Source organism: Micropterus dolomieu, linkage group LG09 (genome assembly GCF_021292245.1).
Source record: "Micropterus dolomieu isolate WLL.071019.BEF.003 ecotype Adirondacks linkage group LG09, ASM2129224v1, whole genome shotgun sequence".
Lineage (NCBI taxonomy): Eukaryota > Metazoa > Chordata > Actinopteri > Centrarchiformes > Centrarchidae > Micropterus > Micropterus dolomieu.
The window spans coordinates 22,235,633-22,252,468 of NC_060158.1; the positions used below are offsets into that span (position 1 = coordinate 22,235,633).

Genomic DNA, 16,836 nt, shown 5'->3' on the forward strand with positions numbered 1-16,836 from the left:
GGGGGGTTCTAAAGCGTTTCGACCATCCAATAAGGACTTCTATGAATTGTCAGGAGAAAAGGTCTCTGGTTAAGAGTTTCCAGAGAACTTTGTCCACATACATGATCATTTGCTTAATTTCTTAATGTATTTAGGTACATGTGCAAAGAAAAATCTGCAGTTGTTACTTCCCTTGCCTGTAGATGGCGCACCTTGGCATGTCTTCAACTTCCGTGTAGACTGGAACTGCAGGTCCATGTCTGAAACTGTTGCTCTTGCAGGTCTGCGGCTGGATGTTATCAGAGATGTTTCAAGAGGAGACACACCGCTTTAAGAATTGTCAATACAACTCTATAGGGAAAACCGGTAACACCAAAGATGGCAGTTATCCTGCCCCTCCCGCTAGAAATCCAGTTGTCTGCTTTTAACAGCCGAGGTGGGAATTTCAGCCAATCTTGTGGTTCCACTGATGTAAGGATCTACCACGCATGCATAGTAGAAGGATAGCCGGTAGGGTATCAGATTTTACTGATGATTCTATACATGCAGTTTTTATGTCCCGGTGACCAGTGAAAGTGCAGTTATGGCTCTCACCCCCATACATTCAGATAGGAGCCTGGTGTTGTTAGTCCGAAATAACTGCCTGGAGGCATTACCAAGATGGCTGGCGGGACTTACCTATAAGTCACCTGTTATTCAGTGGGTATGGTTTTGAGTGCTTTGCATCAATGTCACTGTATGTCTTTAGGGCTTTTATTGTGATAGCAGTGCGTTGCCACAAGATGGGAGTGCTGGACAGATGTTGGCAGATGTCATTGGATGTGGAACTCAAACTGCAAAGAACTGTACTAAGGAGTGTCAGATGCCATGGGTGCCCTGTAGGTCAATCTAAGTTTTTTAAACAAATGTCCTAATTAAAGCCTCTGGTCCCAGACCTTCCTAATCTCAGGTACACACTCACCAAAGAAACATTTAGAAAGGTAGATTCCCTCATCCTGTCTTGAGGCCCCTGCTGGAGGTCACCCTGACAACAGCATACTTCTACACAAATGTCCTTTAATGTACTCATGCGTACATACAGACTGACTCGCTTTGCTCCCGCTTGAGTTCCCTGAAACTGTCAAGTAAAAATCTCTCTCGACAATGACACATACTTTGATCACACTCCTATTTAAATGTATCTAGGGCATGTGTGCTGTAATGCAGCTCGTAGGTGAAGGCAGAGTACCGAGCACCCGACACACACAGAGACACGCTATGGAAGTGCTCTCTCACAGCTCTATGACAGATGCGATAGTGAGCTCAGAGTACTCTACCAGCACTGATGTACTGGGTGTGGTTCTGGTGGGGCTGCACTAACAGGCGGGATCTCTCTGTGAGCGTTTTATTGAGGATCATTTTACACTCAGTGTAATGGGGAGCTTGAATGATATCAGACTCCACTTCCATTTCTTCTTCTCTCATGGCAGATAGATTTATACACATTTACTGTAAACATTCATATTCGTAATTAGAAATTCCCAGTTAGTCCTCCTGCTCTTCAGACACTCTTTCTTTACCCAGCAGTCTGGCACCTCTCCCCTTCCTCACAACTCCCCCCTGTTAGTAAATCTGCTTTTTATCTTCCAGCAGCTCTCTATACACATCACAAGGGGTGGGGGGTCGGGGGGGAGGTTTGAGGGGTAGGAAGATACGTGATCAGGATAACCATGATGAGGAGCTTCATCATGGCTTCATGTTCAGCTCCCTTCCTCTGCGTCTGTTTTCTCAGCTTCATGCGCAATGAGCAGCATGCTACATGCTGAGAGGTGTCATTTTATCATTCTTCTATGTGTCTCTTTCTGACCTTGTTCCAGATGACAGCTATCGATCCACAAGTTCTGGGAGGGGTGTCACCGGCATTTTGTAGACAGACAGCAAAGGTCATGACATCATCATTGTTATGGGACATACCCTGCCAAGTCATCGTGGTGTGCAGAGACTTTTCAGCACTGTAAGATATGTTCATTTTTAGGGATAGAGGGAAACAACGGAACGGAACAAGGAAGTTACAGTAAAGATGTTAGCACTTCTGCCTAGCGTTGCCCTGTTTATTGTTTATTTTGCTTCCTTATGTTTGCAGAATATTGTCCCACATTACTGTGTCAGAGCTCTGTTAAACAGAGGCATTGCTCCTCTGGAATCCCCCGTCATCCCTGTTTCTGTAATTCACCCATCTGCCTTAGCATCTGTAGTTAGCTGGAATGTTCTCATCTCAAAACACGCTTTGATCTGTCCGACCGGTTGCCTGTTCATGCTCTTTTTAGTTTTTATACTTGTGGCAGAGTGTGTGTGTGTGTGTGTGTGTGTGTGTGTGTGTGTGTGTGTGTGTGTGTGTTGTGAGGAATTTCAAAAGGTGCCAGACAGGAGAGCTGTACCTGTAAAGATCACTTGAATTATTAAGAATCCTGCTGCTGTATTTGGTTCCCAATCTTGCCTTAATCTCAGTATTTATTCCCTCTTTTGGGTACTCATTCCTGCAAATAAACACCACTGATAAACTGCTCTGTTCCTATCAGCAGCTTTGTGTGTGTGTGTGTGTGCGTGTGAGAGAGAGGAATCTGTGTTTTCTCCATCACCACATAGTGTTGTCAGGATCAATCAGCTGGGCTTACAATGGCTTGCAATAAAGACAACTGATCACTGCTCGCTTAAAGAGGAAATTAGGGGAGGTACACGACTGAAGAGTGCCATAAACCACGAGAGAAAGACGTGTCAATCGTTCTATATGATGGAGACGAATGTGTATGTGTATGTGTGTGTTTGTGTTTGTGTTTGTGAGTATGTTGGGTGTTTTCATCTCCTCTCCAACACTGAAAAATGCTCAGCTGTGTGAATGCTCGGCTCGGGAACTCAGCGATCACAGAGGCAGGGAGTGGGAGGGGCACTTGCACACACAGAATCACACATACACACACTCTACTTGGTAGTGAGCTTGTCCGTGTTGGATGCTGCCGTTGCTCCACGAGCAGGATGTACAGGACTGGAAGTGTGTCAGCTTGAAGAAGGGGATTTGTTTGTGTTGTATTTTGGGATACTGGATCTGTGTGTGTGAAAGCATTAGAGCTGGGGCGTGTTAGTTTCATAGTAATGGTGTCAGTGGGTCTTTAGCACACATACACTGTACCGTACCGTGTGTGAGTGTGTCAGCAGGACTGAATCATCGGGAGTAATTTGACCACCGGGACTACAGGTTATTGACTTTGACTCAGGGTGTGTTTTCATGCAGGAGAGTGAGGGATGTGGGAAGGTCTTAAGAAAAGGAATACAGATGTAATGTAACAGGACGACGGGATGATAGACCCCCTGTAGGGGCTTGAGGACTGCCCCAAAATGGGGAACAGCGTCCAGAAGAAGAAGAAGAAGGTGCAGACAGAGAAAAACTTCTCCACAACCCTGTCCCCGAGTCCCAACAGGGAAAAGCCTAAAGGCTACTGGCTGTTTGGAAGTCGAGACAAACTGAAAACAGGTAAGAGGAACGCAGGATGTCTGGAGTGGATGCATAGATATCGGTCGAAGTAGCTTTTTATTTGTATTTGTAGAAATTGTATTCCCATTTGGAACTGGCTTATGTAGTTTATGTAGATTGTGGGTTGCCTGTGGGTGTGTGCTCTTGTGAATTAGTTCCCACAGTAAGCTTTTAAGATGCAGAGTGACAATAATGCCATGCTGACTTTACCTTAGTCAGCTTCAAGGCTTCCTGCTTATTGCACAAGTGTGCAGAAGTGGGTGGTGTGTGGGCAAGAGTGGTTAATTTTTTCCAGTGATTTATTCCTCCTGCTGACAGATGAGTAGAGTAACAGAGTATGTAATTTAAGACTCTGAATTCGACTTTGTTTGCTGCTGTTTTCCCCCAAACCTCCATGCACCTCACTGTCTGTGACAGGGATACTGTCCTCAGTGTTTTGTGATCCTGTGACTAAGAGTGGGTATTATTTTATGATTGTGTGAGCTTTATTGCCAGACCATTTTACCCAAAGTGGAAAACAGAGCTTAGCCTGTCCCACGCTGATCATTGTCTCTGTTAACAGTCCCAGAAGCACCAGACAAACAGGTTTAATACAAGCTCGCACAGACACAGACTGATGTCAGATAATGCTCTGCCACTGAGATTTGTCTTTCACAACTTTGCTGTTGACATTTTTCTATCCTCACCCAGGTCTATTTTTGTTCTACCTGTGTTTTTATACAATTCCATTGCCTCTCTCTTCTGCCTCTTAGGTTATTGTTGACAAAATGGTGAACTTTGAGTTTCTGGACACAAGGTTGCTTGTAGCAACTCTAGCCTTAAAGCCATAGTTATCCATATTTGTTACATTAACATGTGAAAGGGGTCGCTGGTTGTGACAAACCCACAGAGAATCATCACTTTTTAACATCTTTCAGTTCATTGTTTAGTTTTTTGTGACCCGTAACTTTACTGTTTTGGTTCACTCTGCTCTCATCATGCAGCTGTTTTCAGCAAAAAAAGCTATTTTAATGACTAGCTGGTGAACACAGTGGAGCCAGATATTTCCCCTACAGTACTGACTAAAACAAAGCTAAAAGTTGCGGCAATATTACATCCAGAAACCTATCCGTGTTGTAAGATATTATGTCAGTATTGTCTGTGCATGAAGTTCTGCAGCACCGAGTGGCCAAAATATCAGTTATTGCTGCTTTTGATGCTTGGACCCATGCAGTTTGAATTGATCATTTTTTAGGCTGTACTCTTACTTTGCTGTAATAAACAGAGCATAACTTCACGCATTTTAAGATGCTGATAAATCTCTCTATCCCCCATTACCTTCTCACCTGGTCACCAGTGTACACCCATAACATTCTCACCTGGTCACCAGTGTACACCCATAACAAACCATCTCTAAGGCACAAACTGAAAGAAAATAAGTCTACACACTTTCGTTTTGGCTTCAGTCTACTGAAGTCACTCTGGCAACATTTTGCTAAAAAACATCCACTGTTACAGCAAAGGCTTTTATGTTTGCTTCAAGCTGATATTTGTAAAGACATTTGTGATAAACAGTGTTGTAAAGACTTTTCATGCACTGCAGATGCAATTTGTCCACCACAAACCTACCACGGACCATAGTGCTGACAGCTGTCATGGTTATATGGCTATTAGTTGGAGTCGGTGCATTAGAATATTACAAAATGCATTTGTCCGCTTGTGCCATTAGACAGCATGAAATATGACCAACATTAACTGGAACCAAACAGCAATAATAATGAGACCAACACTCATCAATTCTTGACAGACTCTCATTTTTCTTGGGGAGTGACTTGTAGTCTGTATATTGAAAAACATGTTCCCTTATAATTGCCTTGAAAGTTCACTTCCTGTGTGTCACCAATATGGCTGAAATTGGTCATCGATGCTACAGGTTTCCATGGTAACAACTGACCCTACTGAACTAGAGGTCGACCGATATGGTTTTTTTCACGCCGATGCCGATGCCGATGCCGATCTTTTGAAATCCGGGTCGGCCGATGGCCGATTAATGCTGCCGATTTATTTTGGCCGATATTTGCTTGGTTTTTAACCTCTATTTGCACCGAACTGAAGCACAGAAATCCGCGTTGATATTTGGTGCGATAGATAACGGTCGTTAAGGTTCCAGTGCCGTATTAGCACCGGGTCTGTCTGTAGCTACCCGTTAGCAAAGCAAAGCCAAGCCAGTCTGTCACTAGCCTATAGTGCGTTGGTCTCTTTTTTATAACTTATTTCTCTGCATTGAGTGACAACCCTCTCAAATATAAGACACACAAACAGAACAAATAAAAGTCTCAGATTCACTCTGTAATTGCAAAATTATTGCTTACTTATTGTGACATGATAGCAACTCTTCTGTGATAATGCAACTTCAACTACGATCCAAATTAGCCGAATGTCATGTGTCTTATTCAGGTTTTTTCTCGAATTTGGCAGTAACATATCAAAAGTTTTTAATTAAATATAAAGGAGTAATAAGAATTGAATCCTTACCGTTAGCTCCTTAGGCACTGGATGAGGTCTGCTGCTCACTCGGCTGGACAATGACTCTAGCGGCAGCCCGCGTCAAACACATGTTCCACGACAACACTAGGCTGCCCACAGATGCGCCTGCCTAATAATCTGCTTGATATACTTGGATATTGGCCGATGCCGATTATGTTAAAAAATGCCAAAAATCGGCCGATTAATCGGTCGACCTCTATACTGAACCCTCTGTGTTAATGGTATAGAGATATGCGTCGGCTGTCCAGTAGTCCAGTTAAGGTTTGTGTGTGTGTGTGGTTGTGTGTGTGTACAAAAATAAAGCTGGACTATGCTCATTCTAGATAATGAATATGTGTGGATACAAGCACATCTTGATTTAATTTTCTCTCAGGGTGGTCGGTGTCCATGTGGGCGCGTGGGATTGCCGTCCTCTATTCTCCTGTTTATGCCGCCTCATTCATTGGGAGTTTATTCAGAAACTTGGGGTGTGAATGCATTCCAGCCCATTTCCTTACGCATGGGCACCCCTCCAGCACACAAACGCAGGACTCCTCAGACCGTCTTGAGATGAGGCTTGTTTCCTGTTTTTTGTAGCTGCTTTTTGCTGCATAATGCCCCAAAATCAGGTCAGATTGAGCAGGAGACAGAAGAAAAGAATGCATTGTATTACATAAGCTGGCTATTGCACATGTGCAGCTGTGTTGATGCAATACTCTTCAAAGTTGTCTTCAAGTTGTTGCCTTTATTTATATACTAGTGAACCATTAGCTTACAGTCACACAGAGCATAGTGCCTCAGCGCTGCAGTAACGCAGCGTCCAGGTGTAGAAGGCTAATGAAACATGCAGGAGATAAACTCAATGAGACTAGATCCTCACCATGTGCTTCTGAAATATGTGTCATGTCTGTGGTTTTGGCCACTTTCCAAACCCTGCCTATGTCCCTCACAACACCTGAAAGGTTGTTCATGTCGGAGAACGCAACACCTCACAGACTGGGAAACGACTGGATGTCACACATGTAGTGCGAGTACCTGTCCTTTTCTGTATTTTTGGTCAAGGTCATCCACAGGGGTATACTTGCGTCTTTGCATTGCGTTTCCCACTGGACTTTGCTACAGTTGCTGACCAGCTCATATAAAAACTGAATTTTCAGTCCTTAAACCTCAAACACTGTGCTCCTGACCCCATATTATAATTGCTAAGATCTAAAGTCAAGCAGTGTGTCTCCATCATGAAGGGACACCCAGAGAGGCGCTGAAGAAGAGTTACTATTAGGAATGCAACAAATTATTGCCGTTATGATTAATTAATCTGACAGTTCTTTCCTCATTTAATCAAATTCAGCTATAAAATATCAGATAGTAGTAGACAGTTTAAATGGCCATCGCACTTTCATAAAGTCCAAGGTTATGTCTTCAAATTGCTAATTTTATCAAAAAAAAGATATTAAATTTCGTCACAGTTGAGAAGAACCTGAGAATGTTCAGTCAATCGACTAATAGCTAATTGTTTCAGCTCCAGTTACTATACGAGTAGTCTTATGTAGCTGTTTTTTTTTAAAAGAACTTTATCCCAAAACAGGGAAAACGTTTTTATTGGTGTTGGTGACTAGAGGGTGACACAGGAGTGGATTTTCACTCATGTCCCACCCCGCTCCCTCAAAAATAATCCTGTCCTGTCCCAGTGCTGCAAGATGACTCCCGTCCCATCCTTTTACCTTTAAAAAAACCCTGAAAATAGCATTTATTCATATTAAAAATATAATTAAAAAAATAATAATGTATTTATATATACAAAGCGGACATACGATTCCCACCCTGCATGCTCCCATTTACTTTTGTTTCCTGCCATATCCCAGTCCCATGATGATCAGTGAAATTGACTCCCATCCCGCAGGAATCCCACAAGAATCCCGTGACCCACAGGATACCCGGAAAAAAATTTAAGCCTCCAAAGGTGCCTACAAAGATCGCACAAGACGATGTAGAACTTCTTAATTTGAACTTTGTTTCACCAGCACAGTCACGCGATCAACTCATCAGTTCAAGTATTAGTCATCGATCACTGCATGCGTTTGTCTGCACACATACTGTTTAAAAGACACAGTATGGTGTCACAGAGATGAGAATGTTGCCAGCTGAGCTCCAAAGTAACAAAGATGCCTATTCATCTGGTGAGGGAAGCACGAGGAGAGTGGCAGCAGTGGATAAGATTAGCTCACTATGAACTCACTCATCCACAGGTGGTCAGTGACGCAGAGGGAGCCAGACACACACACAAACTGAACACACATGGACTCTCTTTGCACTGTCATCCTCTCATTCCTGGGCCCTTTTGAGGTTTTATAAACTCTTGTGATCCCCAGATGTTTCATATTACCTTCTCACAGCTGTGTCCCCTCTGCAGGGAGAACCTCAGCTGGCTCTCATCACAGGACGGACTGGCTCAGTGTGTCTCTGCACTAAGACGACATGTCTGAATGATCTCATAAACTTGTGTCACTGCACTGGAAGCTTGAAACTAATATATCAGGCCATACTGTTGAACTCACACACCTGCCCTGGCTTTTATCTTCATCTCATTCCTTCACACTCCCCTCTGCTTCATCTCCTTTGTACTGTTATCTTCTTGACCTTGGACTGTTGACTGGTTATTTATCTCCCAGCATTCCAAAAGGGGAGATCTTTGCATGAATAAACAGTAAGATTTACACTGACCGCTCACCTTTGACAGTGAAGAGTGGAAAAATTGTGACTTTTGGGACAATGAAGGATTGAGTAGTGAAATAAAGTGAAAACTGATGACAGAATTAGGGAGGGAGAACGAAAAGAAGGTGACTTCTAGTCTAAAGATTATAATGGGTAGAGAAGAAGAGAGGAGCATGTTGTATAGGGCTTTGTATAATTCGAGAACAAGGCTGCCAGCAGATTTCCCTGCCATTTTCATTACGACTGTCTTGTGCGGGGTGTGATATTCCATTTTCCATTATCCTGCTGGGTAAGGCTCGCCTAAGCCTTTTGATTTCTGTAAGCGGGGCTAAGACACTCTCTTCTTGGTCCTCCTTTGAAGATCCCATTTACTGTGTGTCATTGACTCCCCGCGGAGGGCTTAGGCAACACACAGTTGGATAAAGAGACTTTTGGTCTCTGCTATTTCTCCCTCCTACTCCTCAGCCCACCTTGTCTTCCAGCCTCGATATTTCATGTTCTGTTGCTGTTTCTCTCTATGCATCTGACTGCTCTGCTCTGCTTTTCAAAGCTGCACACACAGCTACATGCAGACGGTATGCATACATAATGTTGATTTAAGTTGCTTTTCTGTTCTTTCTGAAGCTGCGTTTCCTACCACAGGAGAGGCATTATTCTTTAACCTCTGTCTTCTTACTTTCCTCTGCTTCTGTTTCTTTTCCATCTACAACTTTCTAATTTGTCTGTATAAAAAGCCCTCAGTCTGTTTAAAGTCAGTGAAAAGGCCTGTAATTCATCAATGCTCTCCTCCTTCCTGCGACATTAGGCTCTCAAGACCTTCATGGCAGCGTTGCCTGTCTTGGCTCTGCCTGTTTTAATTGTAGTCATCAATTTTTCACCTGTTACATCATGTTCCATCCTGTCGCACCAAAGTGTCACTGAAGTGTTCTTTGGAGATGAAGGGAGATCATTACCTTCTTCCTCCATCCTCTCCTCTCATGCCCTTTAGCAGTGGGAACTTTTGTTGTCTTCCTCAAAATGAAAGGGTGTTGTTACCATGCAACTGTGGTTGGCCTGCATACTCTGGTCCTAAATGTAGCATGGGAATTTTTTTTTTTTTTTGCCAGTGGATGGCATCTCCAGAGAACTTTAAAATAGGAATAATTCATTCTAAATGATCCACAGCCATTTGTAGGTCTCATGCATGCAAAAAGAAAGTGTTTGTGAGGTATTTGTAAGTTTGCTACGCAAGGACTTGACCCAAATTTAACTTCAGCTACCACTGGAAAAGAAATCCTGTTATTTCATCCATGGTTAGGAGCAGTGTTGGGCTCAGTACAATCATTTTCTCAAGGCTGTAGTAGTCAGCAAATTTACATAAATAACAAAAATACATAAACAAATTTACATAAACAAACAAATGCAGCCTGGCTTAGCCAGACTAATTTGTGTTAATTTTCAATTTCCAAGGCGAGTTATCAAGGGGTGCAGACCAAAATGCCTCTGGATGCAATTGGATAGACGTCAGCCAATAAGAGTAATGAAGCGTGTTGTGTAGCGTAGTTGGTAAATTAGATGTAACAAATCCTGTAAGAAGTACGGCAAACACATCTTTCTCTTAAAAACAAAAGGTTTAAAGCAACATTATGTAAGATTTTTTTGTGTGATTTGGGGCTCGTATTGTTTCCGGGTGTGATTCACCGCTGTCGTAAATAAGGACAGCTGTACACATGCACTTGTTATGATTACTTATGATCAAAAACCCCTATTACTATCCTGTGTACCTCCGATATTATGTCAAAGTGTTCATTTTAGCCTGCAAGAAATGATGTAATGGTTCAAAGCAAATGTGGAGCGATTTCTTTATACTAGCATATAGTGATGCAAGGCAGGGGCAGCCAGCTATGCTGCGTTAGCATGGTTCTGCCCCTGTTTGCGTCTTAACGTTCAGTTTAGATTTATTGTCTTTTACCGATACCCAGGTACACAGCTTCTCCACCTCTCAGTCACTGTAACTTACGTGACCCACATAATATACAGTAATGCTACATAACGCGCAGGGAAACAACACAGTAGAAGACCCTTTCACTACGGATTCTATTAGCACACACCAGCACTGCTAGTGGTCGCTAAAAACTACATATAGCCCCTTTTAAGAAAGGGAAATACTTTCAATATTACATGTAGGTGACAGAAAAAGAATAGACAAATTTTTTTCTTTGTCAAAGTTGTGTCATTGGACTTGTGTTTGCATAACATTTATAGAAAGTAACAACACTGGTTATGACCATGTATAAGCTATGTTGCTGCTCAACTCCCTCGTAGCTTCAGTGGATCAGTGACCCCTCTCTCTACAGTGTCAAAGAATCCTGTGTTTGGATTGCTCTGTAATGCTCAGTCCAGTGGCTTCCTACATCACCACCTAAATTAAATTAAAGCATCAGATCATACCATTAAACAGCGCGCGCACGAAACACACACACACACACACACAGACCTGTGTGTGACCTTGCCATTCAAAGATCATCATTTCAACTTTGGATTTGATGTTTATCGTTTTGAAACAAGAACAAAATCATCCTTTATTGCTTACATTGGGCTTCATTTTCCAACATTACCGTGTGCAATCTGTAATTTGAAACTTGTGACTGTCTTAGCTAAGCATGTCTTGCCCTGCGGATGGAGAACAAAGCTATTCCAAAACTAAGATCAAGTCTCACTGAGTTATCCATCAATCACAAGGGCTTTTACTGGCCGTCTCATTTAGAATTTTCTTCTGACACTGATAAAAATAAATCTGGTTTGCTAAGCTGCAAATAATTACATGTTCTCTCTTGGGTTAGAAAACCAAAGAATCAGGAAACTTTGAACATTACCGGCTGTTCAGTTATCCCACAAAACTATTACTTTTTCAACATGGAAATGCTTCAGAATCAGTGTTTTAGACCATCACAGGGCACTAAGACCTTTTCCCAAATCCTATATTACAACAGATATAATCTTTAGGTGCATTAGAAGCTCCTTTAGACAGACTGAGACAAGGTTCAGTGCAACCTTTACAGAGTAAAATCCCCATCCCACAATATTTGTCTCTGAAATAACAGTAACAAATACATTAGCTGGGTCAGAGAGGAACAATGGTCTCAAATAAAGGACAATAGGAAAATGATTTGATGACTTGTAAAATGATATAAATAACCTGTATATATCTTTTCATAAACCTGAGACAAAACTCAAGTATGAGAAATATCTGTTCGTGAATGTGCAGAACAGATTTGTACTTGTATGTAAACATTTGAGAATGTCTAAATTAAATTTGAGCGATATGAACGGTAGCACGCACACAAATGCACAAAAGTAAGTTACAGTATGAAATATAGCCCTGCTTTTACAAACAAAAATCTTTACCTCTTGACTTGAACTGTGGAGTTTTGGACCACTTGTAGTGCTATGGAGCAACAAGCACTGCGCACAAGGACGCATAAGCACACGTGTGAGAAGACTGCAAGCAAGCAAATGTGGATGTAACCTTGCACAATATTTTAAAAAAAATTGGATTTGCAAATGTTTTATGAGGAAAGAAATGCACGCAACACACTTTTTAGACCTCAAACATACACACAGTGCGATTTGGTCAGGGACAGTGAATGTTAACACAGCATCTGTTTGTTTACAAGTATCTGTGCCAAGCACATGGTGTCGAGGCATTGCCAGCCTCGGCCACTTTTTGCACTTCCACATTTGGCAGCAGGTTTACTCAAACACATTGACGTATTTTCACACGAATTTGTGTTTCTCAGACTGACTCAGTCAAAATGGTGTTGAGTTGTTTGCGAAACGGAAGATTAGTTCATCAGCCGTGCATAATGGGATTTTACTGAGGAAGAGTGATGAGGAGGAGTGTGTGTCTGGGACTTAAATGAAGGCTCACAATTGGCAGAATGAGATGTTGTTTTCCAGAAAGCACACACACACACATACACACATACACACACACACAACCCTCATTCTCTGCATATCTCTCGCTTACATACAAACATTGTAGCACTTATATTTCTGATGAACAAACTGGTACTTTCACTGCCTGTGTGTTTATGTGTGTGTTACATGTGTGGTGTATGTGTGGTGAAAACAGAGTGCATCTGTTCACAAGCCTAATTTGTTCAGTGTGATTCAGATGACACACTGTCAGATGAACTTAACGTTGTTCAGGTCCTCACTTGTACCTCACAGCTCAGCACTTAGGACATCAGCAGATATGTTTTTCATCCAAACTTCGCTCCTCACTTCTCATCAGCATACTAGATATTGATGAAAAGCATCAACATATCCATGGAGACAGAGGGCACGCTTCATCCCGAATGCATAGTTTTATATTTTCCATTGTTAAACCTCTTCTGTATCCTTTCCCATGTTTCAGCATTTTGTGGCTGAATCGCATGAGATTAATCCATTATAATAGACAGAGAGTCCATGTACAGAACAAGGGACGATTGTCTCATAGAAATATCCATGTCTGGAAATCTTTACAATCTCTATAACGTCCAGAGGATGAGAACATGAAATGATGTAAATGACATTTTAAACGGAAAGTCAAATGCAGACAATAATTGTGGTTAGCTAATGAGACAAACCAGATGGTGACATTTGGATTTTGTGTCATAATAGCAATTGAGAAAGAGCTGGGGAGTTTGAACAGCTGCGAAATGGGTGCTCGGTCTGTCACTGTGGGGAGATACACTATCTTGCCTTGTGTCAGTCCAGGACAGAACATTTCAAACAATGTTCTGTCCTGGACTAATAGGATAGTTTAGTAAATCCACTGACTTTAAAAAGTCAAGAGTATTATGCTTTTTGGCTTCTTCCCTCTCCTTTATTGAGTTACATACCTTTTTTGTGCATGTAATAGGTTTGCAAAGTGAAAAAGCTCAAAGTCCAGCCCAAAGGGAGTTCCCATCTCCCACAGAAAACTCTGCTCTGAACTGCCTGAAAACAGTACGTTTGTAGTCCAGCCGCTTCCCTTTCATCCCTGTGATGACACAGCGCCTCATATAACGCTCGCCAAGCGGCTAGTCCGACACGCCCTCAAAAACACTGGTGGAAAAACACAGAGCTGCAGCACACACCTCTTCCTTCCAAACACTAGCTACCCTCCAGGCAGACAATGGACATAAAGTTGTTACCGTGATGTAGAGACAGAGCTCAGTTAAAACTTTATCGATGTAAGATACATTTGTTACAGATTAATAACTCACCACTCTGAAACTCTTGCTCCAGTCTATGTTGCCAAGCTAGTCGACAACATGCTTCTGATTGGCTAGTAGTCCTTAACTAGGAACTGTGCATGTGCAACTCCCAACAAAGATCATTTAGAGACAAGATGTATCACTCCATAGCAAAAACAAAGTGTTCAACACACAGGGGGGAAAGAGGAGCTGCAGCAATGTGCAGTATGACAAAAAATATCGTGTTTTTTGAAAATTAACCCCTAAATAGGATTTAGAACCTGAAAATGGGCATAATACCACCTCTTTAACAGTAAGCGCAACTGAGTACTTTAAATGTTGTAATTGTAGTGAGGTACAGTTTTAGTTTACTTGAATATTTTGAAAAAAGCCCCAAAATTAAAAGTAATAACCTGCCATTGAGGCGAGGTAGTTAAATTCTCCAAAACAACAACATTAGAGGTGCTGGTTGGTGGATTTTGTTACCTTTAGACAGAGACAGGCCAGCTGATTTCCCCTGTTTCCAGTGTTTGTGCTAAGCTAAGCTAATTGAGCTGCTGGCTCTAGCTTCATATTTCCTGACAAATATGAGAGTGGTATCAATCTTCTCAACTAAATCTCAGCAAGAAAGCGAATTAGTGGATTTCCCAAAATGAAACTATTCCTTTAACTGACACCAGCTCATGCTTTGACTCACTTAATTATAAGTGAGCTTTTCTTGCTAAGAAGTTTGCTTTAGTTCAAACCAGCCAATCAAGTCCTCAGACTTTACTGACGAGGGATTTTAGGTCCGACAAAATACTCAGACTTGAGGGATTAGGCTTGTCCTGTCCTGTCCTGCTCGGAGATGAGTCTGTGTGGAAGCTATAGGTCTCTCATTAACATGTCAATCATGCTAAATGAGAACATTCACCATTAGGGAGACATGCCCTCGAATAACCTGCAGCACCTGTGTCTGTCTTTTTTTTTTCTTCCAGCTGTTGTCTGTATTTCTTCTGGACTTAATATCTCTGTGTGGTACCTCTTTGGACAAAAATCACCGTTAGAAACAATTTGGAACTAATGCAAGTTAATTTAGTGGTCGACCTTTCCAAGGTTTTTGCTTCTTTACAGTTGGCTTTTTTGTCAAGGTATGTGCCTCTGTGACTGCAGAGTCTTCGCTAGTCGCATTACGCTCTACACTTGTATTCTGTCTTTTCTCAGGGTGGGTTTGTCTGGAGGCCTTTGCGTCACTCCTTACCCTCTAATTTTCCAGGGACACCCAGAGGACTCCAATGTTCACTCCCACGCCAATTGGTAACAAATAGATCTATTATCTTGTTTTAAGACTGTAGGTGAATGTAGAAGAGTGTGTCAACTGTGTCTACGCTGTGAAGCATCCGTACCTGTATCTTTGTTTACAGGGCGTTCATCTTGGCGCACAAAACGCTTTGAAGTTGGAACGACAAGGAGCGAAAACAGCTCATCCTACGAGAGGAAAAATACCCACAATCCCCTTATCAGTAAAAGGGAGAACAGGAGGAAGAGAGGGATAATTACAAAAAGAGTGACAGTTACTATTTTTAAGCACAGCGGGTGCTGCAGCAGCTTAGTTTAGCTCCGTGTTTGTGTTCCCTGAAGTGCAGTCAGTCGCCTCAGCTCAGGTGCACAACCTGCTTCGGGTCAGGATTTAGAACTGGAGCAAGTACAAAGTGGATCTCTGCTGAGGACATGAGACATCAGGGTTAGGTGAGGAAGACATGCAGCACAATATAAACCATCAAGGAACCTTGCTTGTTGATTTAGTTTATGCTCAATGCAGTGATGTTCTAAACAACTAACTACTTCTAAACCTGTATTATCATAAGGCCTGTGATGTCTTATTTCACTTTCATGCTTATAGTTATCCAGTCCTGGTATAGCTGAACTGACAACAACTAAAAATAAATAAAGAAACAATAATAATATGTTAAATGTTAATCGCACACACTCACATAGACGTGCACACAACCTCATCAAAGCTGTCTGCCTTTCTCTCATAACTGCTAGAGTACATATTTATGTGACAAAGAGGTAAAATGGCATCTCCTGTTTGTGACTCCAATTAATTGCGGAGGAGCGTAATATGTGCCCAAAAGATAATCTGGGCTTCAAAATGTTTTGCAAATTTCATACAATTTTCCCTCTCTCTTTTTTTCCTTTGCCCTCTCTATCCTCCTCACCATTTCTATTCATCCCACTCTCCCCCTCTCTTGTTCCCTCTTTATCTCACCTGCTCTGTGAGCCACCCAGAGGAAATCAGAAATGCAGATGGTTCATGGGTAGTGACAGTTACTGTACTCAGTGATTTATGTCCTTCCCCTGCCCTGTACCCTTCTCTCCTCTTATTTTCCTTAGCCTTTCCTCGCGTCTCTGCCCTTCTGTCTTGGCCACTCCTGCTGTCATCTTCTCACCATCTCCAGGGTGTTGTAGTTCAGGTTTTACATGCTGTATGTTTTGTTCTTAGGCTCCCTTTACTACTATTATCTCTTATCCCACAGATACAGTATCAAATTAGCCTAATCTAACAGTTTCATTCTCTATAGGCCACCTGAACAGACTGTGCTGTGCCAGATATTTTCCAAAGAAGATACATGAAATATTCCATTAGATATGGAGGATAGAAGTTAGCCTGCCTCACTCTCCCACCGGTTAATACTACACCACTCAATATAGGGGAGCTCATAAGTCAAGTCCACCACAACGGCCACTGAATACAAATCAGGGGAGCAGCAACGTGCTGAATAACGACACGTGTGTGTGTGTGTGTGTGTGTGTGCGTGCGTGCGTGCGTGCGTGTGTGTGTGTGTGTGTGTGTGTGTGCGTGCGTGCGTGCGTGTGTGCGTGTGTGTGTGTGTGTGTGTGTGTGTGTGTGCGTGCGTGTGTGTGTGTGTGTGTGTGTGTGTGTGC

The 16,836-nt window shown here is 42.2% G+C and overlaps 1 protein-coding gene across 2 annotated transcripts in view; it reads left to right on the plus strand.

Moving 5' to 3' along the window:
- Positions 1-16,836, plus strand: part of kiaa1522 (KIAA1522 ortholog) — a 38,788-nt gene that overhangs the window by 5,959 nt on the left and 15,993 nt on the right. The window contains exon 1 of one of the 2 annotated variants that reach the window (XM_046059579.1): positions 2,973-3,487. The exons of the other annotated variant lie outside the window; for it this stretch is intronic. Coding sequence (XP_045915535.1) covers positions 3,352-3,487 — 136 coding nt within the window. The 5' untranslated portion in view covers positions 2,973-3,351. Of the gene's footprint in view, positions 1-2,972; positions 3,488-16,836 lie in introns of those variants that run through there. 2 annotated transcript variants of the gene reach the window in all.